The sequence below is a fragment of the Notamacropus eugenii genome, chromosome 2 (genome assembly GCF_028372415.1).
Source record: "Notamacropus eugenii isolate mMacEug1 chromosome 2, mMacEug1.pri_v2, whole genome shotgun sequence".
In the NCBI taxonomy this organism is placed as follows: domain Eukaryota; kingdom Metazoa; phylum Chordata; class Mammalia; order Diprotodontia; family Macropodidae; genus Notamacropus; species Notamacropus eugenii.
This window is the reverse complement of record NC_092873.1, coordinates 326,054,643-326,082,479: the sequence shown is the minus strand read 5'-3', so window position 1 is coordinate 326,082,479 and position 27,837 is coordinate 326,054,643. Positions and strand designations below refer to the sequence as shown.

At 45.3% G+C, this 27,837-nt stretch overlaps 2 protein-coding genes and 1 pseudogene across 5 annotated transcripts; 2 read left to right on the top strand and 1 right to left on the bottom strand.

Annotated features, from left to right (window-relative positions):
• Window positions 1-508: 508 nt before the first annotated feature.
• Window positions 509-5,165, bottom strand: LOC140523026 (ATP synthase subunit ATP5MJ, mitochondrial pseudogene; annotated as a pseudogene).
• Window positions 5,166-5,598: 433 nt separating this feature from the next.
• Window positions 5,599-13,866, top strand: MAFG (MAF bZIP transcription factor G). 4 transcript variants are annotated; one of them, XM_072645367.1, is made up of 4 exons: window positions 5,599-5,745; window positions 5,919-6,271; window positions 12,180-12,241; window positions 12,361-13,866. In XM_072645367.1, the coding sequence occupies exons 3-4, from the start codon at window positions 12,206-12,208 to the stop codon at window positions 12,811-12,813; spliced, it is 489 nt and encodes a 162-aa protein (XP_072501468.1). In that variant the 5' UTR covers window positions 5,599-5,745; window positions 5,919-6,271; window positions 12,180-12,205; the 3' UTR covers window positions 12,814-13,866. The 4 variants fall into 4 exon arrangements, with proteins under 4 accessions (XP_072501468.1, XP_072501465.1, XP_072501467.1 ...); XM_072645364.1 differs by lacking the exons at window positions 5,599-5,745; window positions 5,919-6,271 and adding an exon at window positions 6,426-7,078; XM_072645366.1 differs by lacking the exons at window positions 5,599-5,745; window positions 5,919-6,271 and adding an exon at window positions 6,507-6,525.
• A 4,446-nt stretch (window positions 13,867-18,312) lies between these two features.
• Window positions 18,313-27,566, top strand: SIRT7 (sirtuin 7). Its single transcript, XM_072645361.1, has 10 exons — window positions 18,313-18,464; window positions 18,556-18,693; window positions 19,148-19,252; window positions 21,376-21,446; window positions 21,606-21,678; window positions 22,590-22,688; window positions 22,771-23,007; window positions 23,131-23,211; window positions 23,938-24,044; window positions 26,789-27,566. The coding sequence occupies exons 1-10, from the start codon at window positions 18,372-18,374 to the stop codon at window positions 26,997-26,999; spliced, it is 1,215 nt and encodes a 404-aa protein (XP_072501462.1). The 5' UTR covers window positions 18,313-18,371; the 3' UTR covers window positions 27,000-27,566.
• The last annotated feature ends 271 nt before the right edge of the window (window positions 27,567-27,837 follow it).

Below are 27,837 nucleotides of genomic sequence, written 5' to 3'. Positions count from 1 at the left end.
ATTGTCATTCATACAATTAGGCGTAATTTCTGATTAATTATATATGATTCTGCTTTGTACTTTTTGATGTGTTTACAATACATGCATGTATTATTATATTTAGCTATTACTATTTTCTCTTTACATATACTGTTGTGTATACATTTTTGTGCACATTAATGTGTATATATTATATTCTATATATAATTTAGACATTTGGCCTATGTGATGCTGCCCATTATATGCTTAATATGCATACATACAAATGAACATATATTTATATGCATTTGATATACCCCAAATAATTTTTCAGGGAATCAAAAATTTTTGGCCATGAGGAGGCATGTAACACCAACTTCAATGAACTGCTTACATAGACAATAAATACTGTTACTGCATCTTTTTTTTCCAAAAATCTAAGTCATTTTATTTTAGAAATAATTACAATTAATCCACCAGATAAATTACAGAACAAATGCTGAGTTTTCAACATATACATATATCAAAGTTGTGAAAACCAGATAAACAAAAAGAAGACATATTTTAATTGAATTGGAACACAATAATCTCTTTAAACAAATGACTTTATTTCATGTTATGAACAAATATCTAATATTTAATTGTATTCTCCTATTATCAAATGTCCAAATTTGCAGCATATGATGCTTCATATTATGCGTAATCCCAAGGTAAATCACATTAATGATGTCCATAAGCAGGAGCACCTGAATCTTAACTTTTCAAAGCTTTGCTTTTTTTAATCAGCATTTCTTATTTTGTAAACAATGTACTCCATCACACCCATTCCTATCCCGATCTTCTGGTAAACCTAGGAACAGTAAGGTTTCAGGGGAATCCAAACATTTTTTAATAAAGTTTGGATACATCATGGCTGGTTTTTGCAAAGAAGGATTGCACAAGGGAGCATGGGCAGGCAATAGAGAACAGCGGAAAGCCAAAGGCTTCGAAAGGTCACCCCCATTACTGTATCTTTAAAGAAAAATAGAACACTGAAGAGAGTGGCAATTTAACTGACATTCTGAAGATACTATTAACTGTCATGGCTGGAAGTGCATAGAAATAAAGGACTAAGTGGACTTCTTTCCTGAGGGAAATGTTGTGAAGTAAAAAAAGAACTAAGGATTTTCTTTCTGAGAACTTGAGATAACTCTTATTTTTAAAAAGAAACACCATTTTAAAATGTTTAACTTGTCTCTTCCACTGCCCTCTCACAATAATAACAACAACAAAAAAATAAAACCCTTATCTAAGATATGCATAGTCCAATAAAACAAATGCATCCATTGGCAACGCCCAAAAATGTATGTCTCTCTGCATCTTGAGCTCATTGCCTCTCTGGCAGGAGGTTAATGGTGTGTTTCAACTTTCTTAAAGAAACATTACAAAGAAAATCTTTAATAAGAGACTTTAATTGCCATCCTGAGAGAACAGAATGGTGAGCCAGTATTTCTAGGACTAAGTCACAAGCTATAACTGATAATTAGAGGTGACTATGGCTGTGATCTTTCTCATTGTTATAATATTAATGAATGAAATGAATGAGTAGATGCCTAAAAATATATTTATTAAATGCTTACTGTGTACCCATGTTGAGGAATTTCCTCAACAGAGAAGAATGGGACACCATAGGAAAGATATACTCTGCAACAGGGGTCCAATGGCTGTGGGTCAAAGATAGATCAAACTGAAAACAGAGATTTATCAACATGGTAAGGAAAACTACTCTCACTGAATAGCATGTTCAGCTCTCTAGGGTACATATTAAGTTTTTATGCCTCTTCAGGCCCACTAAGAATAGACAGACAATCTCTTGGGAGAGGCATCAGATATTATGCTAAGATACAGAAGCAAAGACAGTCCTTACTTTTAAGAAGATGACATTATAGTGGGAAAGACAATACACATAGAGGAATGAAAGACACTTTATTACAGAAAATTACAGGGACAGAAAATTCCCCATAGAGTAATGGACTGACACACCCCATCCAGGAACATTTATCATATTTCATAGTTCCAGAATTGGAGAGTGAGAGATGAGAAGGAAATGCTACCTGTGCATTCAGCTTGACAAGAAGAAGAAAGTGGAGGAGGAGTGAAGTGAATCACGGCTGGGACTTTCCTGAAATAATGGTCCCAGTGAGCCAATTACCAGTCAGGTAAACAGGGCTCAAGGCAGAAGTTCCTCCAGGGCATGCTCTCTGGTCAGGTTAGCAAGAAAACTGTCAGAGGGGGCTATGAAGGAAGTGGTCAGAGAGAAGGGAGGGAGGTGAAGCATGGCTGGGGCTTTCCTGAAAGAGTGGTCTAGGAGAGGTAGTCATCAACCAGGAGATTGGACCCTATTGCTACACTTCTAATAACTGTTAAGACAGTAATACTGATTTTTATTTAATGTCTTCAAGCCTACGAAACTAGGGAGTTTGAGAGCGAGGAGATAATGCTTTTATAGGTAAAGAAACAAGTCAAGTCAAGGAAAGGTACATTTTAAAGTACTTACTATGTTCCATGCTGGGTACACAGAGGGAAAAAACAGACCCCAATATGAAGGAGTTCACAGTTTAATGAGAGAGATAACCTGCAAATAACTATGCATAATGTCTATTTCAACTTATAAATATATGATATAATATCAATTTAAATTATTATAAATATTATGCATAATAGTATATTACATATCATGTATTATATGTAATATTATGGAAATATCTTCTACATCTTCTATAATATATGAATTATATCAAAATATCATTATAAATATCAATTTATATATACAGAATAAATTGGAGAGAATCTTAGAAGGAAGTTACTAACTAACATTAAGAGGGGTTTCTTGAAGAAGGTTCTATTTTAGCTGAGACTTGAAAGAAGTCAGGGAAGCCAGAAAGCAGAGATGAGAAAGCATAGGATTCCAAGCATAGGCGACAGCCAGTGAAAGTGCACAAAGTTGGGAGATGGCATGTCTTGTACAAGGAATAGCAACGAGACCACTGGAACATGGGGTGAAATAAAGTGCAATAAGACTGAAAAGGTAGGAAGGGGCCAGATTATAGAGGGCTTTAAAAATCAGAGTATTTTATATTTGATCCCAGAAGTGATCAGGAATCCCTGGAGTTTATTGGAAGGGAGGTGGCATCGTCAGATATGCTTTAGAAAGATCATTTTGGTAGCTGAGAAGAGGATGGACTAGAGTGGGGAGAGACTTGAGGCAGGGAGATCAACCAGCAAGCAATAGCAATTGTCCAGGCTTGAGATAATGAGGGCCTGACCAGGGTCATGGCAGTGTCAGAAGAAACAAAGAGAAATTATTAAGATAAAATCAAAAGACCTTGACAACAGATTGGATTTTGGTAGGGAGTGGAGTAAAACAGAATGAAGAATTATGAGCCTGGATTACTATGAAAATGATGGTCCCTTTGATAGGAATTGTCAGGTTAGAAAGTAGGGAAGATTAAAGGGAAAAGATAACAAATTTAGTTTTGGACATATTGAGTTAAGATTATAAGATGTCTAGTTCCTTATTCCTAACAGGCAGTCCAGGGGGTGATACTAGAAGTCTGGATAGAGGTCAGGGTCAGATAAATCTGAGAATCATCTACATAGATATGAAAATCCAATCCAGTTCTGATGAATTTATGAGATCAACAAGTGAAATCGTATGGGGGGAGGGGGAGAAGAGAACGTGGCTGAGATCCTTAGAGGACACCCAAGGTTAGTGGTAGTGACCTGGATGAAGATCCTGAAAGACGAACTAAGAAGTCACACCAGTAGAAGAATAACCAGGAAAGAAGAGGGTCACAGAAACCTGTATAGAAGAGAGGCCCTAGGAAAAGAGGGTGATTAACAGCCTCAAAGCTTGCAGAGAGACCAAGAAGGAAAAGGATTTTGAAAAGGCCATTAAATTTGGCAATTAAAAGGTCATTGGTAGCCTTGGAGAGAGCAATTTCAATTGATTGAGGTTAGAAGCCAGACTTCAGAGAGTTAAGAAGAAAGTGAAAGGAAAGGAAAGTAGAGGTACCAGTTATATGTAAATGGATTTCTTAAGGAGTTTAGCCACAAAAGAGAAAAGAGACATAGGATGATAGCTAGTGGAAATGGACTGATCAAATGAGGGTTTTTTGACCAAGGCTCTGTTGTGGGCAATATGGAAGTAGTCAGTAGACAGGGAGAGATTAAAGACTGGTGAGAAGATAGGGATGATAGGGCAATCAACTGGAGAAGATGGGATGGACTGGAGATTCACTTGCGCATGCAGAGGTCCTTGGCAAGGAGAAGAGGAACCTCTTCATGACAGATGGCGAGAAGAGATAGTAGAAAGTGACTGATGTGATATGAGGAAGAGGTAAGAAGAGGGAGTTCTCAGTGAGTAACCTCAACTTTTTTCCAGTGAAATATGAGACAAGGTTCTCAGCTGATTGTTGGGGGTTAGGGAGAGCCATGGGAAGCTTGAGGAGGGATACCAAGTTTTAGAAAAGCCACTGTGGTGAGCGGGCTAGTGAATCAGTTTAGGGAGGTATACGAGCATTGCCTTGGTGTAGGGAGAGCCCAGTTGTGATTACACAACAAATGTAGAGTCGGCGTCCAGGCAGCACAGTTTATGATTTTCTCCAGTTTAACTGAGCTGCACAGGAATACAACAGTGGGAGCAATCCAAGGCTTGGCAGGGCAAGATCTTCAAGAAGAGATAATTCGGAATTGAGCTGGTTCACCAAGGTGTGAAAGCGGAGGAGACGGTAGTCAGCATGGGAAGGAACTAGAAGTTGCAGTAAGCGGGTCCTAAGGCAGAGCGCAAAGAGGGAGGACAAAGATAATGACCGGATAATTTCAGCATTCCTAAACACGGAGGTAAGAACACTGGCGGGTGATGGCAAGATCTAGCTTACAACCACATGTGTGTGCAGAAGTAAGTCGTGGGAGGTGAGCGGGGTGCAGAACTGGGCAGTGAGAGTATCCGAAGTCCCCTAGTGCAAACAGGGCAGGAGAAGAGAGGGGAAGAGAAGGGGAGAGAAAACACTGCGCCAGGTACCGAACTCATGGTGATACCGATGGCCATAAAGCTGGATGAGGATGAAGTGGCCCTTACCAGAAAAGAGATTACCAGTGAGGGTGAGGGTGGTGGAGGGAAAGCTTGGGAGCAGCCACGGGACGCATGAGTGTTCCGGGGCGGCCATCGAGACCGGCAAGGTTTCTCTGATTCTTATAACCCACAGATAACTAGTTAAGAAATCATGTCTTCTTCTATTCACGTATGAGGCCAAACCTTGATTACCTTAGGATTTGGGACGAGAGGACGATAATGAAACACAGGGCTGAGAGACAGGTTTGATGTTTGTTCAGGTCCTGAGCTACACGAGGAAGCGCAGTCTCTACGCCCTGTTAAACTATACACAGGGTGTCCCAAAAGTCTTGGGGCAGCTTTTAAGCCCCCAAAGACGCCGTGCGGGTGCGCCAGGCCGGAAGACTCGCGGCGGGTCTGGGAGTCTGCACCGGGCCCAGCCCGACGTCCTGCCAGTGCGCCGGCAAGCACTGAACCCTCCCCCTGCGCCAGCGCCGGCCCAAGAACCCCAAGTGAGACCCGACTCTGCTGCGCCCGGAGAGCTCAGGGTGCCTTGGGGGAGGCCCCCTTCACCCAACACATGGGGCAGGAAGGCCTTCGAGGCCTGGCGGGGCGGGAAAGGAGGAAGCGTCTGGTGAAAGGAAGAACCGCGTTGGGTTGCAAGGAGGGAGGAAAACTCGGGGCGGAGGAGGACGGTAAGTCACGGCTGTGAAAGAAGCGGGGGGGAGGGGGGGGCCCTTTCGGAGTGCGCAGGCGCAGTGGCCTCAGCCGGGGTTTCTTCCCCTCCCCTCCCCCGCCCTCTTTCTTTTCCGCTCTCCGCGCCCCCGCCCCCCTCCATCCCCATCTCGTTCTCTCCTTCCCCTTTAAGCTCCCGGCTGGTCGCGTCGCCGCTTCATGAATGGAGCCCACGTGACCAAACATCATGTGACGTCTGTGGAACGGCGGCGGCTGTGGCGGCTGTAGATCCGCGAGCCTGGTCCCGTCCCGGCCTCAAGCCTTGTCCGGTCCGGTCCGGTCCGCCGCGGTCCGGACCCGCGCAGCGCCGTGCGGCGCCGCCCCACCCCGCCCCGCCCGGCCTCCGCGCAGCCCCGGCCCGGCGTCGCCGCCCAGCCCGCCGTCCCGTCCCGGGTCCTGAGTCTCCGCCCGCCCGGGCTCGGCCTCCCTCCCTCCCTCCTCCCCTGCCCCCCGCCCGCCCGGTCCGGGCCTCGGCCCCGCTGTGTGGTGAGTACCGCGCGGGCTGGAGGGCGGGCCCGGGCCCGGGGCTGCGGGCGGGCGGGGCGGGCGGGGAAGTGGCCGGGGCACCCTGGCCGTCTGGCCGGCCCTGCCGCCGGGGTGGAGTCGGGCGGGGCGACCCGGGAGCCGCCCTCGGGGCCCCGGGGGTGGGGGCAAAGCTGTACCCGCGGGCGTCAAGTCCAGCCGCGTCGCGCCCGCCTACGGAGCCCAGTCCCCGTGCCTTGGTTTCCCCTTGGAGCCCAGTTGGGTGTCTCGGTGGTTCTCGATGATGGGGGGCGGGAGGAGTCCGATTTGCACAGTCTTTGGGGGGACCGGGGTGTGCAGACCCACCTAAGCCCTGTCTGGGGGTGTTAATGTACGTGAGTAAATGCCCGGAGGTGCGGTTCGACCGGGATGACCTCCCCCGACCCTGCTGGGCCGGGAGCGGTGAGTCCCACGCTTGTTGGTGGGGAAGGCCACAGCACGGTGTGGTTGCGGAGAGCTCTGACCGAACAAAGCTGCTGATTCATCAGGTGTCTGTGTCAGCATCTTCCCGTGTGCTGGGGCCTTTCGAAGAAACCGGAGGAAAGACGACTGGGCGGGTGGGAAGGGAGGAAGGGGAGGTAGAGACCACCCGGCTGTGCCCCCCTTCCCGCAGCTGATGCCGGAGCCCTTGGCAAAGACTTGCTGACTCATCAGCATGAGGTCACTGGAGGCTCATCCTCGTGCCCGAGGGGATATGAAGGAGCGGGTGACAGCCCTCACTGAGTAAATTTGGAGGGAAAAAAGTGAAACGGGTGTAAGGACAGCCTAAAGGTATTGTTATTGAGGACCGGGCTACTTAAGTTTTAATTGGCATCCCAGAATGCTAAAGCTGGAAAGAATCTTAGAGATCATCTGGTCCAACCCCTAAATTTTGCTGGTGTGAGGAAGGCTGAAATGTGTCATGTTAAAAGTTCCCTCAGGGAGTAAAAGACCGGATTCTAGAGCCTTGAGTACATACTCTCCCACCCCAACAGCTTGTGGGGGACAGCACTTTACTCTTCCTTTTTTAGTTACCAGAACTAGTCCCAGGTCAAGGACACTTCCTGAAACTGTTCAGTAGTTCAGGGACACATCTGGAAGGCAGAGGACCTTGTCCACATGACTAGTGCAGCAGATCAGACTGGGTAGCTGTGAAGGAAGGAGTTGTGGGGAGAAGAGGATGTATGTGTAGAGTATATGGGGGGCAAAGATGACAAAGGCGGGAGAAAGCTGGTTTCCAAGGACACTTCAAATATTCTGGGAAATGGCAAATGAAGGAAGCAGGACTTTCTGGCAAGGCTGGGTGTGCCTAAGGTGCACAAGTTTTCAGTCTATAGTCTCTGACTTGAGACCTGGATTGAGGAAAGTGGGTGGTCTGGAGCATAGAGGCTTATGCTAGAGCAAAGAGCTATGTGGCCAGGGGCAGGAAGGAGCCCATGAACCTTCAGCTTAACTCTGTAAGGGAGTACTTCCTGACTAGGGTTTATGAGGCTAATATTTGTAGAATGGTGGTATATGGGTGAGAAAAAGGTGCTGACTTCTTTAGAGCCAAGTGTTCAGTTATTTGGAGGATTGAGTATCTTAAAGGATTAGCATTGTTTATAATAGACTCAGGAGGTTATTTCCTGCACATCAATGGGTTGATAGTAGGAACACACATGTACACTCTGACCTAGGTTGTCTGGCCAGAGGTCACCAGGTCCTCTGACCCCACCCCAAGCAAAGACTACTAACCCACTGACATTGGTGTGTGAAATTCTGCCACCAGAGATTTAATACTTTGACTCAAGGCATTTTCCGTCTGTTAAAATACATATATCCTTAGGAGGGATAACACTTTAAATTTAATCAATCATTTCTATTTTAGTGTAAGTTAGTTTATTATATACCTCCCTGGGCTTAGATTTTGACCAGAAGAAAGCCCCTTGGGGATGCTGGGAACCCAGTGGGGAGTAACACAGAAAAGAAGATAAGAGTGGCAGGAGTGTGTGTGTGTGTGTGAGAGAGAGAGAGAGACAGAGTGAAGATGTACAAAAGGAGCTGGTGGTGCTGAAGTTTTCGAAAACTTGTTGGTTGTACTGGTCACATGGTTTTGGAAATTAAAGAGGAATTAGATCTTGACTGAGGCTTTGACCCTTTAAGTGGTGAACAAAGGGCTGACAGTTGCCTGACCTAATTTCAGCTGGGGTCCCACTGGGTGGGAGGGACAGTTGATGTTGATAGGGACTAGATTGGCTTTTGGACCTTTCCTTTGCTTTGAACAGTACCTTAAACAAGGTAAGTGTTGTTTTTTTGCTTGAATTTGTTAAATAAGTGAAAGTCAGGAGACTCAGAGTTGGGGGTTTGATACTCTTTGGAATCGTGGTCTTTGTGAAATGAACCTTATTTAGCTAATAGTTAAACTTCCTACCTAAGTGATGGAAAGGGATGGGGCAGGATCCCCAAATGAACCCTCTTGAAAGATCTTGATGAATATAGGACGTTCCTCCCTGACCTTTCAGGAAGGAAGTTTTTGATCTTACTCGTGTATAAGAGGGTAAGTCTGGTCCAGTATCTAGCTCTGGTCAGGACTCCAGCAAGGAAAAAAGATGATGGGGAAAGTGATGCCTAATTTGCTTGAAGGACAAGGAAGGACAAGGAGTAGGAATAGTTCAACTTCTTCTCTAATGCTGACTGTTTCATTTACTGACCATCTGGGTCCAGGAACTACCTAGTTTCTTGGGACTAATGCATCACTATTTCTCAAATCTCCTCCAGTTGTGTATGGAATCATTTGCCTTGCATAAATGCCAATGGGACCTTGGAGAGCTTCTCAGAGACCAAGCCTCTTTGCCTCTGTCCCAGACCAACCTGCGTAAAGATACAGCTCTTTCCCTGAGAGAACAGTCTCCTTGTCAAGAAGTTAGGAGTGACGTGTGTGTGTGTGTGTGTGTGTCTGTCTATCTGTCTGTGTCCCCATCCATCCTGAGTGGGCTAAAGGCCAAGGCTGGCAGGTTGAATCTTTCCCTGTACCCTGAGCACATACCTCCCGTTTGAGTACACTTTGCACGCACATGCACGCGCGCACACACACGCACGCGCACACACACACACACACACACACACACTCACACACACACACACACACACACACACACCTTTGATTAGAAGAGGATTGGCTGTACTTGTGCTGAGTTCAGGCCTTCTGTGCTACGGTGAAATCTGTTGAGGAGGCACTTTTCTGCTCCCAGCCGTCACACTCGGCATTTTTTCAGTGTGATCTTTCTTCAAGGAGTCATCATTGTGCTGAGCAGTCAGCAGGTCATGGAGAGAGGGTTTTGCTACTAAGGCTGTCTAAGGGTACCTGACTTTGGCCCCCTTTGTGGGAAGTACCAGGGACAGCTTCCAAAACTGGTCTTTTTTACTTCTCAGGGAGTCCAATCTGTACTGTCTTTCAAATCCCAGATAAAGTTAGGAATGTGGCTTCATTGTGTGCAGGGGAAATCTTAGGAGGCCTTATTCTCATCCAGTTATGTGGGTCCTGGATCACCTTTCATGGGCCAGCATTTCCAGAAAGGACCAGTGTTGACTATAGGATCAAGGTTCCCTTACAGCCTTAAGGTATTTCATGTTTCCATCAAAGAAATAATTCACCAATATGGGCCTAGGAATCCTAATTCTGCATCTCTCTGTCCTTTGACCTTGTTCTGCAACTACTATCAGTTCTGAGGCCGACCTGATTCTAGCTGTGAATTCAGGAGCTTTGTCCGATTGACACAATGTGTCCTTAAACAGGTGTCTTTCTCCAAGAAGCTTTTCTACCTGACCACCTGACCTGTGACCCCAAAGTAGTTTCAGTGTAGAATGAATGCCTAATCAGTCCTGGTATGCCTTTCGCTCACCTGGGCTTCCAGTCTCTTCCTAAAGTTTCTTTTTGTTTCCCTACACACATCCCTTTCTGTAACCCAATCTCTTCCCACTGAAACTCCCTCCTTAGACTAAGAGCTTCCCTGACCTGAACATGTGGACTATTATCCCTTAAAATTAAGAAACCTTCATGGAAATTAATATCTCTTATATTACCTTCTTGCCCTTGTTAAGTCTGAACTATTCATCAGCCCTGAGTAGAGCTTGGGGTTGGGGATTGGTATGAAGGTTGGGAAGAGGAGAGTGGGTAAAGACTTGAGTTTTGGAGTACCTAAAGACTTTCAGACATGTCCAAGGTGTTCTGTGTGCTAGAGGGTGATAATAAATGTGAAAACGCTTTAAAAAGTATAAATTTTGATCGAGGTGCAAGATGTTTCTACTATTATGGTGGGGAGGAGTCAAGGCATGCTGAGGCATGGTAGTAAAAAATAAAAATGCCTAGGTTCTCTCTTAAAAGAAAAAAAGGCTTAGTATTGAAAAAGGCTGTCAAATGACAGACTATTTGGTATTAGTTCTTTTGCCTGTGATCTATTTGCTGTGTTCTTTGGCACTGTGGGAAATTTATTCCCAGCAGGAGTCAGGCATGAATGTGCAGCAGATTCTATTCAGAGAGTAATTAGTAACTCAAATGGCCCAGCCTTTGGCTTGCCTGCATCCAAGCGGGGCCCCTGAGTGGTTAGTGCTAGGTGGGCCTTGTGAAATAGCCTGGTTGCAGTGAAACTGTGTGTGGGAAGTGGGAACTCAAGATTCTGCAACCCAAAGCCACAGAAACCAGGACTATTACCCCATGAACAAATAGGGCCTGGCAGATGGGCAAAGAGGCATCTGCTGGAAGGTAGCCGAAAATTGGCAGGCAGTGTGGCACAGTACAAAAGTTGATACAAAAAAAAATTTATACTATCTATGATACCTTAGGCAAAAGCACCTTTTAAGTTCTCTGGGCCTCAATTTCTTCATGTTTAAGTAAGGACTAGATGACTTGTGAGGCCCCTCCCAGCTCTGAATCTATGGTCTTGTGAGACCAGTGGAGTCAGGGATCATCTTTATACTAAACTGTGTCCAAAGTTTACTTTCTTCAAAGACTATAGTAAAAAAACCTTCCAATTTCCACTTCCCTGAAAAACAAATAGAATTTGGTATGGGCAACTGATGTGGTTATTCAATGCTAAAACAAAGGATCTCAAAGACAGGGCTTTCTTCCCATATCCCTTCTCACCTTCAGGAACCAACCTTCAGTGGAGTAGGAGAGGTGTTTAGGGGGTGAACTCAGGTGTGTATTCCTTCATTCAGCTGTCAGGAAGGATGCCTTTTGCCGACCGATGTTCCATTCCCTAACTTATGGACTCAGGCTGTCTAGGTCCCTTGGGCCTTGCTGGCTGATTGGACTTTGGGATTGCCAAAGTGGGTGAGGGAGAGCAAAGTGATGTGCTGAGTCAGCATGACTTGCTAAGAACAGCCGCTCTCTGAGGCTGCCAAGTTATTTTTAAAGCTCCTGGCTTCCTTCTAGGCTAGCCCCTCCCCGATCTCTTTCCTCCTAATCTCTACCTCCACTTCTCTTGTTTTCTCTTTGATCTGTCTTCTCTCTCACTCCTTCTATACCCATCTAACCTTCCTGGCCCCAGCCCCAATGCCCAAAGGGGAAGAGCAGAGGGCCAGCACCATTTTAGCGGAGCAAAACAGAGATCTGCTCTGGTGTGTGGACTTTATCTCAGGCTCAGGTGTTTTGGGAACTGAACTAATAATGGTAGTAAGGAAGTAACCCGAGTTTGAGGAATAGGAAACTGTGGTGTGGGCGTAAGAATTTGTAGATGTAGAAGAGATCTTAGAAATCATAGCTATATAAACCTATCTAAATGGGTCAGGGAAAAGGGGAACAACTGTGGTTTGACTGGGGTCAGCTGAACAGAGAGAGTTAAGTTGTTCTGTCTTTGCTGGAAGGAAGGGTCTTAGAATTAGCCCTTAACTCTGCAACTATTCTTCCTTACAGAGAGTAACTGTCGTGGCTCCCAGGTTATGACGACCCCCAGTAAAGGAAATAAGGCCTTGAAGGTGAGTGGTGGAAGAGTAAGGAGCAGGATATGAGGATGAACAGCATGTGGTTTGTGTCTTATGGTGGGGAATGAGTCCCTGAGGCTAATGACTTGTACCTTTTTTAATTACCCCACTAGGTGAAGAGGGAGCCAGGTGAAAATGGCACCAGCCTGACAGATGAGGAGCTGGTAACAATGTCTGTACGAGAGCTGAACCAGCACCTTCGGGGCCTTTCAAAGGAGGAGATCATTCAGCTGAAGCAGCGTCGGCGCACACTTAAAAACCGAGGCTATGCTGCTAGCTGCCGAGTGAAGAGGGTCACCCAGAAGGAAGAGCTGGAGAAGCAGAAGGCAGAGCTGCAGCAGGAGGTGGAGAAGCTGGCCTCCGAGAATGCCAGCATGAAGCTGGAGCTGGACGCCCTCCGATCCAAGTACGAGGCACTGCAGAACTTTGCGAGGACGGTGGCTCGAAGCCCCGTGACCCCAGCCCGGGGCCCTATCACTGCCAGCATGGGGCCCCTTGTCCCTGGCAAAGTGGCTGCCACCAGTGTCATCACAATAGTGAAGTCGAAAACGGACGCCCGGTCGTAGTGACACGTGTGTGTATGCTCCCCCGGCAGCGGCGGGTATATGTGGGGTGGTTAGGCACAAGGCAGTTTCAACGGCCCTGTCCCCACCTCTCTTCCTTCTTCTCTTCTCCCACCTCTTCCCTGCAAAGCACAACCTCCCACCCCGGGGGTGTCGGGCTGAACCCCCTTTGATTTCATCATTATCGTCATGTGTCTTGTGCGTTGGGATTGGTCGGTGCGGCGGTGATATGGGGTGGCCCCCTTTCTTCCTCTGGGTACCAAGGCCATGTGGACATGGAGTCCCAATGTGCCCTGTTGGCATAGAGAGAGTGTGTGCTAGGACGCCTTTGTCTTTGGGGAGGGGAGGTTCTGGTTTGGGAGGATGGGACCTGTCCCTTCTTGAGCCCCAGGTTGCCTCCCAGACCTCAGATTGCTGTCCTCACTACCCCTAGTGTCAGGAGCTAGGGAACTTCCACCTTGGGAACTGTTCCGTCTAGAGTGGTTTGTTATAGACAAAACCAAGGTGAATAGCTCCGCGTGGTGGGGACAGACAGGCCTTGTTCTAATGGGAAAAGTGCAGAATGTCCTAGTGAGACTGGGAGCATGAAGTGGTGCTTCCCTGGTTGGTGGGGGAGGTGCTAGGAGGTCCTGGGGGGAGGACGGGGTGTCATATGGTGGCTGTGAGCTGATAGCCATGGCTTTTGTGCCTGACACGTTGCACTGAACAAGACCAAAATCACTAGTTGTGAGCGTATTTGAAGGGTGTGTACAGTGTGTCTTAGCAATGGGTCCTGTGTCACTGTTTACACAACCTATTTGTGTGGTTAAATGGTCCTTTATTTAAAAGAGAAAAGTTCCTTTGAAGAAGCTATTAAATTATATAAGTTTAAAGACTAAAGAAGAAAAAGCTGCAGAGTATTTATAAAACTGTCTTTTTAAAAACACAGAATAGGAGGAGTATTTGACCATAGAAATGGAAAAGGTTAAAAAAAAAGGTATCCTAGAAACTTTGTTAATTTAAAAAAGAGAGAGGAACTTGGGGAAAAAATCCTTTGTTGTAAATCCTTTCTTTGGACAATTCTCTGTGGCTGTTGGAGTTTAGTTTTTATAAACACAGAGTTATCAGACATTATTTATAAAACTTAGTTTAAAAAAAAAAGAAAAAGAAAAAAAAAGCCTAATCACAAAACCGACCAGAAGGCGAGTCCTAACGTCCTTTGATATCTCTTTTGCAATTGTACCAAAAGTGACTTACTCTTTTGCCCTTTCTGCTTCCGTCTCTTTGCCGGTGGCCGTGGTGTCGTCCGTGCCTGGTGAGGTCTTGTGCGGCGGTAGCGTGCTGGTGCTTCTGGTGACCTTTGACATGTGGGTGTCACTCTTGTGTCTCTTCTTTCCGTGTTTGTTTTTTGGATTGTTTTTGCTTTGGCTTTTTTCTGGATTCCCAGCACAGGCTGTCCAGAGCTTCTAGTGCAGCACTTATATGGAGGATGCAGGATCTGTGCTTACCCAATCTCCCCTTTTTCTGCCCCCTTCCCTTCCCTCCCATCCTGAGTCCCCCATTGGCAGAACACCAAAGGCCAGAATAAACACTCTCTAGGGCTGGCAAGGATTTGGCTTTGACTTTGGATGGGATGTATTATGTTGATGAGATGTAGGGCTGGACCATTCTCATCACTCATGAATAGACACCTTGGCTTTTTTCCTTTATGCTTTGGTCCGTGATGGCCCATGGCAGAAGAGGTGGCTTCAGAGGCTGTCTGCACAGGCAGTCATCCTTGCAGCTTCCACATTTTCCTCCCAGTATCCTGGGGTGGTAGACTTTCAGGGACCAAGGAGTTGCCATAGGTATAAATTTGGGCATAGGTTAACTGTCCTTCCTGGCTGTCTTCCTCATTATTTCCCTGACATGATGAAAGCTGTAATTGGTATCCAATATGGCCACTTACTTTATTCCTAGACTTCATATGAAGGGGCTAAACATGAAGCTTTGGGCTGAAGCCCTGTGGCCATACATGTCAGAACTTGAATCTGGGGCAGGAAGTTATCCCATATTTATCCCAGAATGGCATCAATGTTGGTGAGGTTGCATCAGCAGTATTTGTATATATATTCCCTCCAGTTCTGTGGTATGGAGGTATGTAAAACAACACATTTCCTCACCTCTCCCTTCTTTGGGTGACCTAGTGAGACCTCTCACCTGATGCCATACAATCTTTCGTGCTCTGTCTAGTTCCTTCTTCCATCTACTCTCCCCAGTCCATGCTACCACCTTCAAACATCTTGGCAGCTTTTTGACCTGAATCCTTCTTCTCCTTTTTTGGTCTTTTTGTCTTCCAGAGATTGGCCACTCAGCTTTCAGAGAATTCTCCCTCTTGGAATTGAGCCAAATACCCTGTCTTGGCCTCACCAACAGAGCTAGCTGGTTCCCCTATCCTGGCTCTGCAAACTGTTGTTAATGATATGTCCAAAAGGGACAAGTCTGGATAGGGCAACTGAGCAGTAACTGGATTGCTCAGTTATATAAATACCCACCTTGAAGGAGGGCAGTTAGCCCTAACTCTGGCAATACTGGCATTGTCCACCTCTTCCCATTGGGTTGTTTGAGTACCCCAAACTAAGCTAGACCCCCAGGTTCCTTCTGGAATGTATGGGGTAAAGGAAGAACCAGTAAAAGAAAGTGCAAAGCCTCCCACCTTACTGACTATTTAAACTAGTTTCAGGATGAAAGGTGGTTCTTATTGAAGGCATCATATCTATATAACAGCATGGCTAGACTGTTCCTTGAGATGGAGGTAGGATTGGGGGAGGGGGAAGATACCCCTTGCAGGGAGGGAAGGGTTGAATTACCCCTCCTGGCTATGTTTACTCAGAAACTTGCACATTGTAAGCTGGACCAGGGCAAAATTCACCAGCTTTGATCCAAGTAACTTCTAAGTGAACCTGTGTTGGTCTGCTTTCTTCCACACTATTGAACAGCTCACATTGGCTGTCAGCAGGATCAAAGAATGACTTAGGGTACCCAAAAGAGAGTTTTTGGTCTAGTGTAGACCTGACTTAGAGGGACAAAGGAGGAAAATTGAATAGGCTTACAGATTTAGAGTTGACTAGGACCTCAGGGGTCATCCTATCCAACCCTCTCATTTTGCAGATGAGGAAACTGAGGCCCAGAGAAGTTAAATAACTTGCCCATGGTCACACAACTAGTAAGTGCCTGAGGCAGGATTTAAACCCATGTCTTCCTGACTCTAGGTCCAGCATTCCTTCCACTACATTATGCCAGGTGGGGGCAGGGACTGACTTTTTTTTTTTAAATGCAGTTGCCAGTTTTATCCTTAGCTGTAGGGCTGTATCTGAATAGCTCTCTGGACCTCTCAGCTTGGGCACTGAAGAAGGACCTTATGAGGCAGGGAGAAAAATGTGTGCAGAACCAGGGAGTGAGTTCTGTAAGACTGCGGATTTTTAATCCCCATTGAGGGGATAAGAGGCTTCTTCTGCATGTTCAAGCCCAAACCAGAATCCTAGTCTCCTGTCTAGTGCTACTGTTTCTGGAGTTGTGACATATCAAGATATTCATGCTTCCTTTCTTTTGACACATTTGGGGAAATGGTTTCCCCAGATTGAAGGGAGTTTGTCCACTCCCATCCCAGCTAGACTTGAGGGATCTCCCTGTTTTCATGGGTGCTCCTTGTCCGTCACCTCGGTTTCTCTAGAGTAGATAATGTTTCCACGTGTGGGTATTTTGTGTTTCCTGGTCCTCATTTGTTCAAGTTTCCTGCTGTGAGGGTGTTGTGTTCCTTTTCTTTCTCCTTTGACTTCTTTGACAAGGAATTAAGGGCTTCATGTGGGGCCAATTCTTCCAAACTCACCTGCAAAGTAATACCATGATGTGTATTTCTCCTAATCCTGCTCTAAAACCCTCTCAGCCCACTTTAGGGGGCTCACAGCAAGCCTCTAAATTAATCTGTGGGAAGAACAGGTTCATTCTTGAATGAGGGGACCCCAGCTCCAGAAGAGATACACTCCAAGGGCCACTGGCTGCTGCTATTCCAGGGGATGTGTTGTCAAAATGTAGAAATGTGACCTATATGTGTGGTGTGTGGTGCATGATGCTTCTTGGAGTCTTAGATTCTTCCCAGTACCCGCCTCCAAATGTATTGTCTTGACAGTCTGTTTTTCAATTTAGCTATTATTACTGTTATTATTCATGATTCAGAAATGTCTGTTAGTAGTTTGCTTGAGTTTTCCTAATACGTGGCTCTATGGCTTTCTTTGCCCACAGACTGCTATGGGAGGTAAGATCATGTTGGAAAGCTCCTCAGTGGCAGTCAGGGATGGCCAAAGCTCCCTTTCCACAGGCTGGGGAGCAGGAGGCCTCAGCCTGCAGCACTGTTTCCGCACTGGGACTTTTTGATTTACTTTTTTAGACTGTGGTTTGTTGGAAGGAACTGACACATTAACGATTTTTCTCCCCAGAAGCCACCGAATAATAGTTTATGGCTCTTTCTTCCTTTCCTGTCAGTTTCCAGTGGTTTGGGAGTAAGTAGATGGAGATTACTAAGGGCGCAGCTAAGACCCCGAAGAGATGGGTCCAGAGGAAAGCCCATGGTGGGAAAGGTGGGGCCGGGTTGTGCACTAGACAGCTTTCCACTTGTCCCTTGCTTGTCTGCCTGTGTGTCTGGGTGTGTGCTCATTTGTGTTTGCCAAGTATCTAAATCCCCATCCCATCTTTGCAGCAGCCACAGCCACCCAAAACTCTAGGAGACCAAGTTGGGTTGGCTGGGAACGGTGGAAGAGGGGAGGGAGGGGTCTGTGAGTCCTCAATGAAGCCTTTCCCAAGGTGGGCGATTCCCATCCTGGGTGCTGTGATCCCTATTTGGCACGTTAGAGGGGACTTTGCCCCACAGCCTCACCCCTTCCTCTGGTCCCCTCAGTGGGCCCTGCTCTTAAGCCTTTACCAAATGGGAATGGGGGCAGAGCGGCGTCCTGAGCACTTCCAGCGGCCAGACAAAGGCTGCCCCGGGTATGCCAGGCTCTGCTGCTTCCCTGCGTTTGGCCTTGAGTGGGTTGGGGTTGGGGGTAGAGGAGGCAGCCTTGAGCAAGGGCTTCTGCCTGGGGCTGAAGCCCCTAGGAGCGGGTATAGATAGGCGAGCCACCTTGGAATATGCTTTGGGGTTTTTTACAGATCTGAAGCGAGGAAGGCTGGGGTCTGGGTACGGGTCGGGGAGTCCGGGGCAGCCAGGGTCGACCCCCGGGTGCCTCTTCCCCCAACCCCGCTCAGTATTTATTGCTAAATTATTGTCCAGGCGGGGCGGCACGGGGCCGGGCCCCCCGGGTATTTATTGCTGTATATAGTGTATGTTTGTGATATATAAGGTTTTCTTTATTTTGTATATGATCAATAAAAACCTTTTAAAGAGACCACCGCCTGCCTACCTCTTTGGTGGAGTGCCGGGGAGGGAGGGAGGGGCAGCGCCCGCTGGAACGGGGAGGAGCGAGGGGCGGGGCCAGGAGGCTCAGCCGCGCAAGCGCGCACCTCACTTCGGGGGCGGAAGCGGCCGCGGCCGGTTGCCTAGGGGAGCGATGGCCGCCGGCGGCCTGAGCCGCTCCGAACGGAAAGCGGCCGAAAGGGACAAGATCCTGCGGGAGGAGCAGCAGCGGAACCGGCTCCGCCAGGTAGGCCGGGGACGGTCTGGGACGTCCCCTGGGGAGCGCGCGGCTCAGCCCCGCTCCCCCTCACGGCCGTCGGGGCCCCCTCCCCCCGCAGGTGTCCCGGATCCTGAAGAAGGCGGCGGCGGAGCGGAGCGCCGAGGAGTGCCGGCTGCTGGCCGAGAGCGACGAGCTAGTGAAGGAGCTGCAGGGCCGGAGCCGCCGCCGGGAGGGCCTGAAGAGGCGGCAGCAGGAGGCGAGTGCGCGCCCCGCTTCCGGCCCGGTTTGCCTTTGCCCGCCCCCTGACCCCGACGCACCCCAACCTCTGACCCCTGCCCGGGCCCCCGAGGCTCCACAGCCCTCTCCCGGCCAGCCTGGGCACGAGGGCTCTGAGATACCACCTCGAGGCCCCCGGAGCCAGGGCACCTCGCTTGCCACTCCGCGGCTCCTTGCCAAGTGCCGCTGCTGGGCTCGAAGAGCCTTCTTTTCTCTAAGTTGAGGACATGCTTCTGTTGGGGGGCGGGGGGGGCCTGGGAGAAAGATCAGCGCCCACTTCAGAAAAGAAAGAAAAAAGAAAACATCTCCCTCTGGAGCGGACAAAAGGGGCTCTGACCCCTCTGGTCTAGAAATCATCTGCGGCTCCTTGGTCCTCGGTGTTTTGTTCTGGGAGGGGTGGGGGGGTTTTGACCACCTTTCTTGTGTCTCCTCAGGTGTGTGATGACCCAGGGGAACTAAGGAGGAAAGTCAGGGAGTTGGCTGTAGCTGTCCAAAATGCCAAATATTTGGTCATCTACACAGGAGCCGGAATTAGCACGGTAGGGAAAGGAGTGACATTGTTATGTTCTTGAGGGTTAACCTGACAGAATCCTTTCTGGAAGAGCTGCTCTGAGACTGTTGGCCCTGGAAATCTCCTTAGGGTAACTTGGATAGGTTGGTAGGTTTGGGGATGGTGCCCCCTGGGGACCATTAGTTTATCCTAGATGTAGGAACTTTTTTACTTAAGGGGATCCACATAAAATCAGCTAAAAATTACAGTCAAAAAGCAACTTGTTATTGCTTTAGAACAATATATAATATTGAGCTCATAACTAAGAGAATCTAAAGCTTCAGCATTTAGCACAGTACCTTGCATAATAGATTTTTAAATGTTTGAAATGAATTTAGTAAATTAAAACAAATACCCCAACTAGCATTTATTAAGCACCTACTAGATCTTAAGTTCTGTGCTAAGTATTGGGAATACAGAAAAAGGCAAAAAACAAAGGCTTTTAGAGAGCTTACACAGTCTGAAATCCTGTAATAAGATTTAAACCCTTAGGGAAAAGGAGGGGAAGGAAAGTGACAATGTAGAATGTTGAGAACTGCCATCACCTAGTTCAGTGTCCCATCTCTTTCATTTTATTGGTAAGGAAACCTGCCCAGAGAAGTTAAAATGACTTGGTTAGAGTTGTACCTCTGTGCTGGATGGTACTGGAACCCAGTTTCCCAAATCCCCAGTCACTAGAATTGCCTCTCTTCCACATTCTAAAGTACGATACGATAGAGGGAACATCTGCTCTGGCTTACTCTTCAGCATTCTTTCCCCGAGGATGGAGAAAGAATCTTAGATTTTTCCGCTAAAAAGAGACATTGAATAAGGAGAAAAAAGAGAAGAAAAAAAAAAAATATATATATATATACACACACACACACACAAACATATACAGGGAGGACACTTTTAGTCAGGTTGGAAATCATATCTTGTTACAGATGGTGACTTACTATACACTGTCTTTTGAAATGTTTATTAGCTTACTGACTTGTTCACATCTCTACAGCTGCTTTTAGTACTGATGCTTCCGTGAATCAAACAACTTTTGTTATCACAGATAACCAGAAGAGTCCCCTGACTCTTATGTTCCCTGTAGTCAGATTAATATTTAATACAGTAATAAGAGTCCTTGAAGCACTGTTAAGTGGCACATGAGAGGGCTGAATGCAGTGGGAGTCTTGAGTGTAAATGGTTTAGAAATTCTACACTGGGAGAACCAGAGCTACCTACCATAACAGAAATTATTACGTAGGCTGCAGCCTTGTTTTTCAGTTGTGCATGATTCTTAATGACCCTATTTGAGATTTTGTTGGCAAAGATGTTGGAGTGGTTTGCCATTTCCTTCTCTAGTTCATTTTACAGATGAGGAAACTGAAGTAAACAGGGATAAATGACTTGCCCAGGGTCCCACAGCCTGTAAGTGTCTGAAGCCAGATTTGAACCCAGGTCTTCCTAACTCCGGTCCCAGACTCTATCTGCTGTGCTACCTCAGCATCTCAGACTTTAGCAGCAGTGTGGAAATGAATAGCTTCCTCAAAGATCAAATGAAATCTAACTCAAGAACCAGATGATTCTCCTTTCCTTCCAGTATCCTATACCCTAAGATACATGGTTTGGGTTAGCTTAGAAGTCTGAAAATTTAGTCAGTTTTCATTCTATCTTGGCAGATCTAAAGTGTCTGTTTAGAAGTACAATAATAATAAACAGCTAATATTTATATAGTGCTTTAAAAATTTGCTAAGTGCTTTACAAACCCTATCTCGTTTGATTCTTAAAACAACCCTGGGGATAGAAACTACTTGAAGCAAAATGTATCTGGCAGTAAGAATTTGAACAGCACAATCTTCCCCCACTTAGGGATTCATAAAGCACCATTGACCGTGATTCAGTAGTTGAAGACATCAGTCAACAAGCATTTATCAACCACCTACTATGTGTTAGGAGATGAAAATAGAAAGCATGAAAGAATCCTTAATCTCAAAATGTTGAGTGTGTGTATAGAATTGTATAATGACTTTGTAGCAGCAATATCATTTTTGCTGCGTATTCTTGGAGTTCTGCCAATAACTATAGTTGACGCCCTTCCTCATGCTTGTCTTTTCTTTCATGTATTTCCTGGCCATGCAGGCAGCTTCCATCCCAGATTATCGGGGCCCTAACGGAGTGTGGACACTGCTTCAGAAAGGGAGGAGCATTAGGTAAGCAAGTATAATGCAGAAGTTAATTCTCTGCCCCTGTTCTACCTCCTAGGCAGGCTACAGAGGCCTTCCCTGTGAGATGGAGGGATGTCAGATGTAGTGTGAACCTGAACTTGGCAGCTCCTCCTCACCTTTCCCTTTTTCCCTTCCATCTGGCAGTGCTGCCGATCTGAGTGAGGCGGAGCCCACCCTCACCCACATGAGCATCGCCCGCTTACATGAGCAGAAGCTGGTAAGAGTCCAGGGTCTCTAGCACTTCTACTTTCCAGGGCCTGAAGGAGAGGACCTAACGTTTTTTGTTTCTTCTCCATTGTTCCAAAACATCTTGATTCACCCTTTTGAAGAGCCCTCCTGGATGGGTTTAGCCCAGGTTTGTGCTGGTTCAGTCGTCCTCTCTGTTGCCTGGCTAGCAGGGTGAGCTAGGCATCTCCAGGCCTAAATGACTTATTCAGAGGAGACCTTTTTACTAGGATATCTGAAATGTTTTTCAGGTGACCAGCTTTAGCACTAAGACTTGAAGCACTAACAGCACCCCTCTGGCTTTTTTTTACTTGCTTCTGTGGATTTCAGGAGCCACAGTATTTCTAGAAGAGGCTCTTTTGACTTTGCTCAAGTGTATCTGTTCAACAGTTTCAGTTGCAAGAAAGCAGGAGTGAATCTGTCTGAGCCTTTAGGGGAATTACATGTAATAACTCAAAATAGCTTTCCCCCTAAGGCACTGTGGTAACTCCTAACTCTTAACCTAAAACCTTGAGAATCTTCATTGGTTATGAGGGAAAGTAGATGGGACATTGAAACCTCTAATGGCTTATGACACTGGAAGGCAGCTTCAGGTTGGTCATTGTTTTGGTTCACCATGCAGGTGAGATACACCAGCTACCTCCCAGAGCCCTAACAGTATTACTAAAACAATTCGCCTAAACCTTACTGAAGACTTTCTTAGGTATCTTATCCAATTCCTGCTTGGACTCAATCCTGCTTATAGTTTGACTACACTTCCCTTCACATCCTGAGGCTTTCGGCAAGATTGATATTGCCCTAGGACCTGGTGTTGGGAGATCTTTGCTGTGCCGACCTTAAGCCGAGGTGGGAAGATTCCTCAGCACATCCTGGTGTCTTTCCACTCATGTTTTTCCCCTAAAGGTGCAGCATGTAGTATCCCAGAACTGTGATGGACTCCATTTACGGAGTGGATTGCCCCGCTCAGCAATTTCGGAACTTCATGGGAACATGTACATTGAGGTGAGCAGCCATAGTTGGGATTTGGGAGGCGTTGAGGAAGAGCACACTGAACTCTGGCTCATGGGGCCTCCTCTCTCCTCAGGTCTGCACCTCCTGCACTCCCAACCGAGAATACTTGAGGGTATTTGATGTGACAGAGCGAACAGCCTTGCACAGACACCAGACAGGCCGGACCTGTCATAAGTGTGGGGCACAGCTTCGAGATACCATTGTGCACTTTGGTGAGAGGGGGATTTTGGGGCAGCCTCTGAACTGGGAAGCAGCAACTGAGGCAGCAAGCAAAGCAGACACAATTCTGTGTTTGGGATCCAGCTTAAAGGTACTGGATGAGAAAAGTAATGAGCAGATTCGATTTCAGTAATTTGTTATTCCTTTCCTTCCCAGCATTTAGGCTCAATCATATCTCAACTTTCTATAGTGTTGTTTGTTTGGATCCCAATAGGTACTGAAGAAATATCCACGTCTCTGGTGTATGACTAAACCCCCTAGCCGGCGGCCTAAACTCTACATTGTAAACTTACAGGTAATTAGAGAAAATTGAAAAGTGTCTGGAAGTATCTACCTCGTATATCAGGTTTGGGGGAATGAGAATACTGAATTAAATAGGAATGTGGAGTGATGGTGGTGAGGTTAGTAGTAGATACGGGAGAAGGAAGGATGTAGCCATTCATTTACTCCAAAAAATCACTTACTAAGCATCTAATATGTTTAATGCACTATGAGTATGTGCCAGGCACAGGAAGAAATACAAAGATAAAGAACATAGTCTATTCTTAGAGTTTACATGGTGGTATGGAAGATAAATGTTCCTAAGAATACAAATTAGAATATAAATGCACAAGAAAAAGATAAAGTACTATAAGATCAGATGACAGAGGAATCATTTCCAGCTTAGAGTTTGGGGCTAGCATCAGGCTTAATGCAGGAAGTAGCTTTTGAGTTGGGTTTCAAATGCTAAATAAGCTATCAGAAGCCAGAGATTAGGGTGGGGGTGGTAGGAAAGGAGGGAGAGAGGATTCCAGCATTCTAGGCATTGGAAAAGTGTGACCCTAAGCTGGAACCACTAATGGGTCTCAATTTTAGTAACTCCTTCAAGTTCCACCTCACCTCTCCCACATAGTACCTAGTACTAAACTTAGCCCATTGTGAGAAATCAACAGATGTCACTCATCAGCTCTGAGCCAGCAGATATCAATACCTATATGCTTTTAGAAAATGCATTCGTGTTTTTATTCCCCCTTTGTTCTAGTGGACACCAAAAGATGACCTGGCTGCCTTAAAACTTCATGGGAAATGTGATGATGTCATGCAACTGCTAATGGATGAACTAGGTCTTGAGATCCCCCCCTACAGTAGGTGAGTGGTGTGATTAGATCTCTGGTCTGAGCTAGGCAGCCTCTAGTTCCCTTGCCTGTTTTATGTGTCCAGATGGACGTGGTTGCCTCCCTTTGCAGACTGAATTTTTTATTCTATACTTAAACACTAATTAACATAAGCATTTCCTCATACAAAGAACAGAAGAAGAGAATTGTATATAAAATACCAAATCTTTACTATGAATAACTTGCATATAATAAATTCATCATGTTAGTTTAAAAACTGTCTGTTTCTGTACCTCTGCAATACTCCTGCTGTTCTCTCCTTGCAGCCTAGTTATTAATGAAGTGATAAGGCTAGTTTAAACCTAAGGAAGTGGCTGAGGTATAAGAGCATCTGATGGAATTGTTTCTAAGGCTAGTTGCAGTTGACTGAAATTTAGCTTGAAGTTTTAGATAAATTTTGGATAATTTGTCCTCTGGTTTCTAAGGCTAGTTGCAGTTGACTGAAATTTAGCTTGAAGTTTTAGATAAATTTTGGATAATTTGTCCTCTGGTTAATTTTTACGTACCAGTATTCTCCATGTCTTCTGCTAGTAGAAACAAGAGTTTTATTTTGGGGAAGTAAAAACAAAAAAGTTGGTTTAAAAGGGCTATTATGTTTGTAGTTCTGCACACCTTTAATCAAATAGCCCCGTTTTATTATAAAAACATTATTTCTGTTAATTTTTTTTTCTTTTAATCAAGAGGAGAACATTTCCAAATCAGTAGCTTTTTTAAGTAAAAAATTTTAGTTATAAATGATTCTTCAACCTCTGAACCTGGTAATTTTTGTGTTTAAAGGACATTTGTTGTTGGTGTTATGTAATGTTAGGTATTATGTAATATGAATTGCATTTTAAAAAACAACGTATTTTATTAATATCTATTTAGATCTTAGTTTATAAACTTTAGTACTTCATTGGATATATGATCACATCGATGCAGGACCTCCATTGGTGCAGATCACAAATTCATCCTATGCTTTTTTCTCTATACTGTCCTGTTCTTGGTCTGCCTAGCATGCTGAGAGCCTTCCTCTGGCTCCCTTCACGTAGTGTAGGCATCACTGGAGTACACAAGCTACTTATTAGTTATCCCTCTTCCTGTAATCCAACCCATCTTCTTTTCCAGTAGTACATTCTCTGACAATATCTTCTTTATTATTATGCAGTTGTGCCTTGTTAATGTGCTATTGCCCACTGACATCCACCAGTGCCTTTTGGGTAACTTGTAACTTTAATACTTTGGAGACTGATATCCCATGGTTCAAAGACATATAGTATTAACGAAAGAATATTGCTTTTTTAAAAAACTGTCCTATTTCCCAAAGGCAGTCTAAGCCCTTCTTTTTGTCAGTTCTGAGCCCAGTTCATGGTTCATCTTTTAGTGTCAATCCTCAGTCAAAGACAGACTAAACTGCTACCAGAGAAGTAGAAGTAATAAACCATTGGATTACTGTAAGGCAGTTATTTTTGACATTTTCCTCATAAATATCCTCACAAAGTAGAAATTACTGAATAAAGCAAAACCTTATTAATATACAGTAGTGGGAGAGAAGACTAGTCTGTAAATGAATTATAAAATATATTTTATAACATATATAAACTTAACTCCAGATGCTCCTATTGTAGGGAGCATAAGCAGAGCTGATATAGGAGAGCCTCATAAATAAGATCTATTATAACCACTCAACAGTTCAGTCTAACTATCCACAGAGGAAAAAGTAAATGGATGAAGAATGCCTATTAAGACTTCAGACATGCATTCAGATGTGAGCAACTGGCCATTAGAACTCATGTATTAGCAGTATGTGCTAATCGGTAATGTACTAGTATGATTGATATGTACAGTGTATAGTACAATACATACTGATTAATCCATTACTGATTGGTAGTTATTACAGAATGCACTAATCAGTGCATATATACTGTGCATATATACTGTACGTTAGTCATACTGATTAGTACATTATGTAATTTGTGCCATTCAGTAACACACTAATCAGTATGTACAAATGAGTTTTATAGACTGGTCATTCAACTACATATCATAGCCTTAACTGTAGGCATTAGGCTGAAACATTTTTGGTGATTACAGATCTTATAATCTGGTGATCTACCCAGCATGTGGAGTATCTTGCTCTGCAGCTCTCATAATGTTCTGGAACTTGTTGCAATCACCACAGTGTCATACACAAAGATATTCTGTGTGAACTAAGTTTACAACACAGACATAATGTGGGACCATCCTTTAAAGCTGATCTCAAATGTAACTTACTCTTTGAAGCTCTTTCCATCTTTGAACTTGACATGACATTTTGTTTTACAACTCTAATGCATTTTTGTGTGTTGTATAATACAGTTATTTTATACCCTTCTTATATTGTAAGGCATGGGATCATATCTAAACTTAGTAACTCCTTCAACACTTTAACATCAGGTGCTTAATGTTTGAGTGAATTAATTTCTTTAGAATATATTTAACAGGCTGTACTTTCCAGACTGGTTTTCCCTCCCATTATGATAAATTAATGAGGTTTTGGTTTTGGTAGGTGAGGGAGGCAGATAAAAAAGTGATTGTCTCCAAGTAGCAAGAGTGAATTACTACTTCTGACACTGGTTTATCATTTAGTAACAGAAGAGGAACCCATTTCAGCCGTACATTTTAATAAAGTATGTTTCTGAGTCAGATTCAAGTGGTTGCCTTGAGTGGTACCTAATATATCTTTATCCCTTTTCGTAGGTGGCAAGATCCCATATTCTCTCTGGCAACTCCCCTCCGTGCTGATGAAGAAGGCAGCCACAGCCGAAAGCCATTGGTGCCCCCACAGAGTGCAGGAGAGACTCAGTCCAGGGATAGTAAGGAGCAAGGGGCTCCACTCAGCTCAGTGCCATTCTCAGGTGGCTGGTTTGGCAGGGGTTGCACCAAAGGCACAAAGAGAAAAAAAGTGTAACCCCATGCCTACAGGGAAATAGACAGTTGGCACTTTTCAAATAACTTCAGGAAACCTTATTCAGGGGTCAAAAGTCACCATGAAAGGTGAAGTTAACCTCCATGTTGACTGGTAAGGGGAATAATGGATGAAATTTTTGTACTGGGATTTTTAGTAATTTATCTGGGGGTTTTTTTCCCCTTGAAAGCCTATCTCCTAGCTCTTTGTACAACTTTTTGTGCTACAGACTGCACCCAATCATGAATTAGGGTCTATAGATGACATCTCTAGCTCATCTAGTCCCTGAATGAGGAAGTGGCAGACTAATAATTTTCTGCAAGATAAAATACTTGGTGATATTTCGCATCTGGCTGGCCATGAGGAAATACACAGCTGCCTTTACCTCAATTCACCAGACTGCTCCTAGGGCCCTGAACTGTATTTCTACCACTTGTTACTAAAAATGTTGCTAACTATAAGTATCTTTTTCTGTATTTGAGTATACAGTAATAGGGTGGCTTTGACCTCTCTAAAATCTCTAAGCAGATCCTTTCATTTTTTCAATTAAAGTCCTCTGCAGTACCTTGATTATTTTGGGGTGTGTGTGGTTATTTTTTCATCATTAGCTAGGTAAAGATACTGCCTTAACCTGTACGTGTTGCATCCTTTTCAATACCTTAAGACTCTTGCTAAGCATAATATGGGGGGAAAAACCCCAACTAGGTGGAATAAAAAGCCTTGTGACCTCGACTAGGCCTGTAAAAGTCCTAAAAAAGGAATACTCCTTTTAGTAAGGCTCACAAGAGAAGCTGCACGCCCGAGCCTGGAATGTTCCGATGGTCAGCGTGCTAGCCTAGCC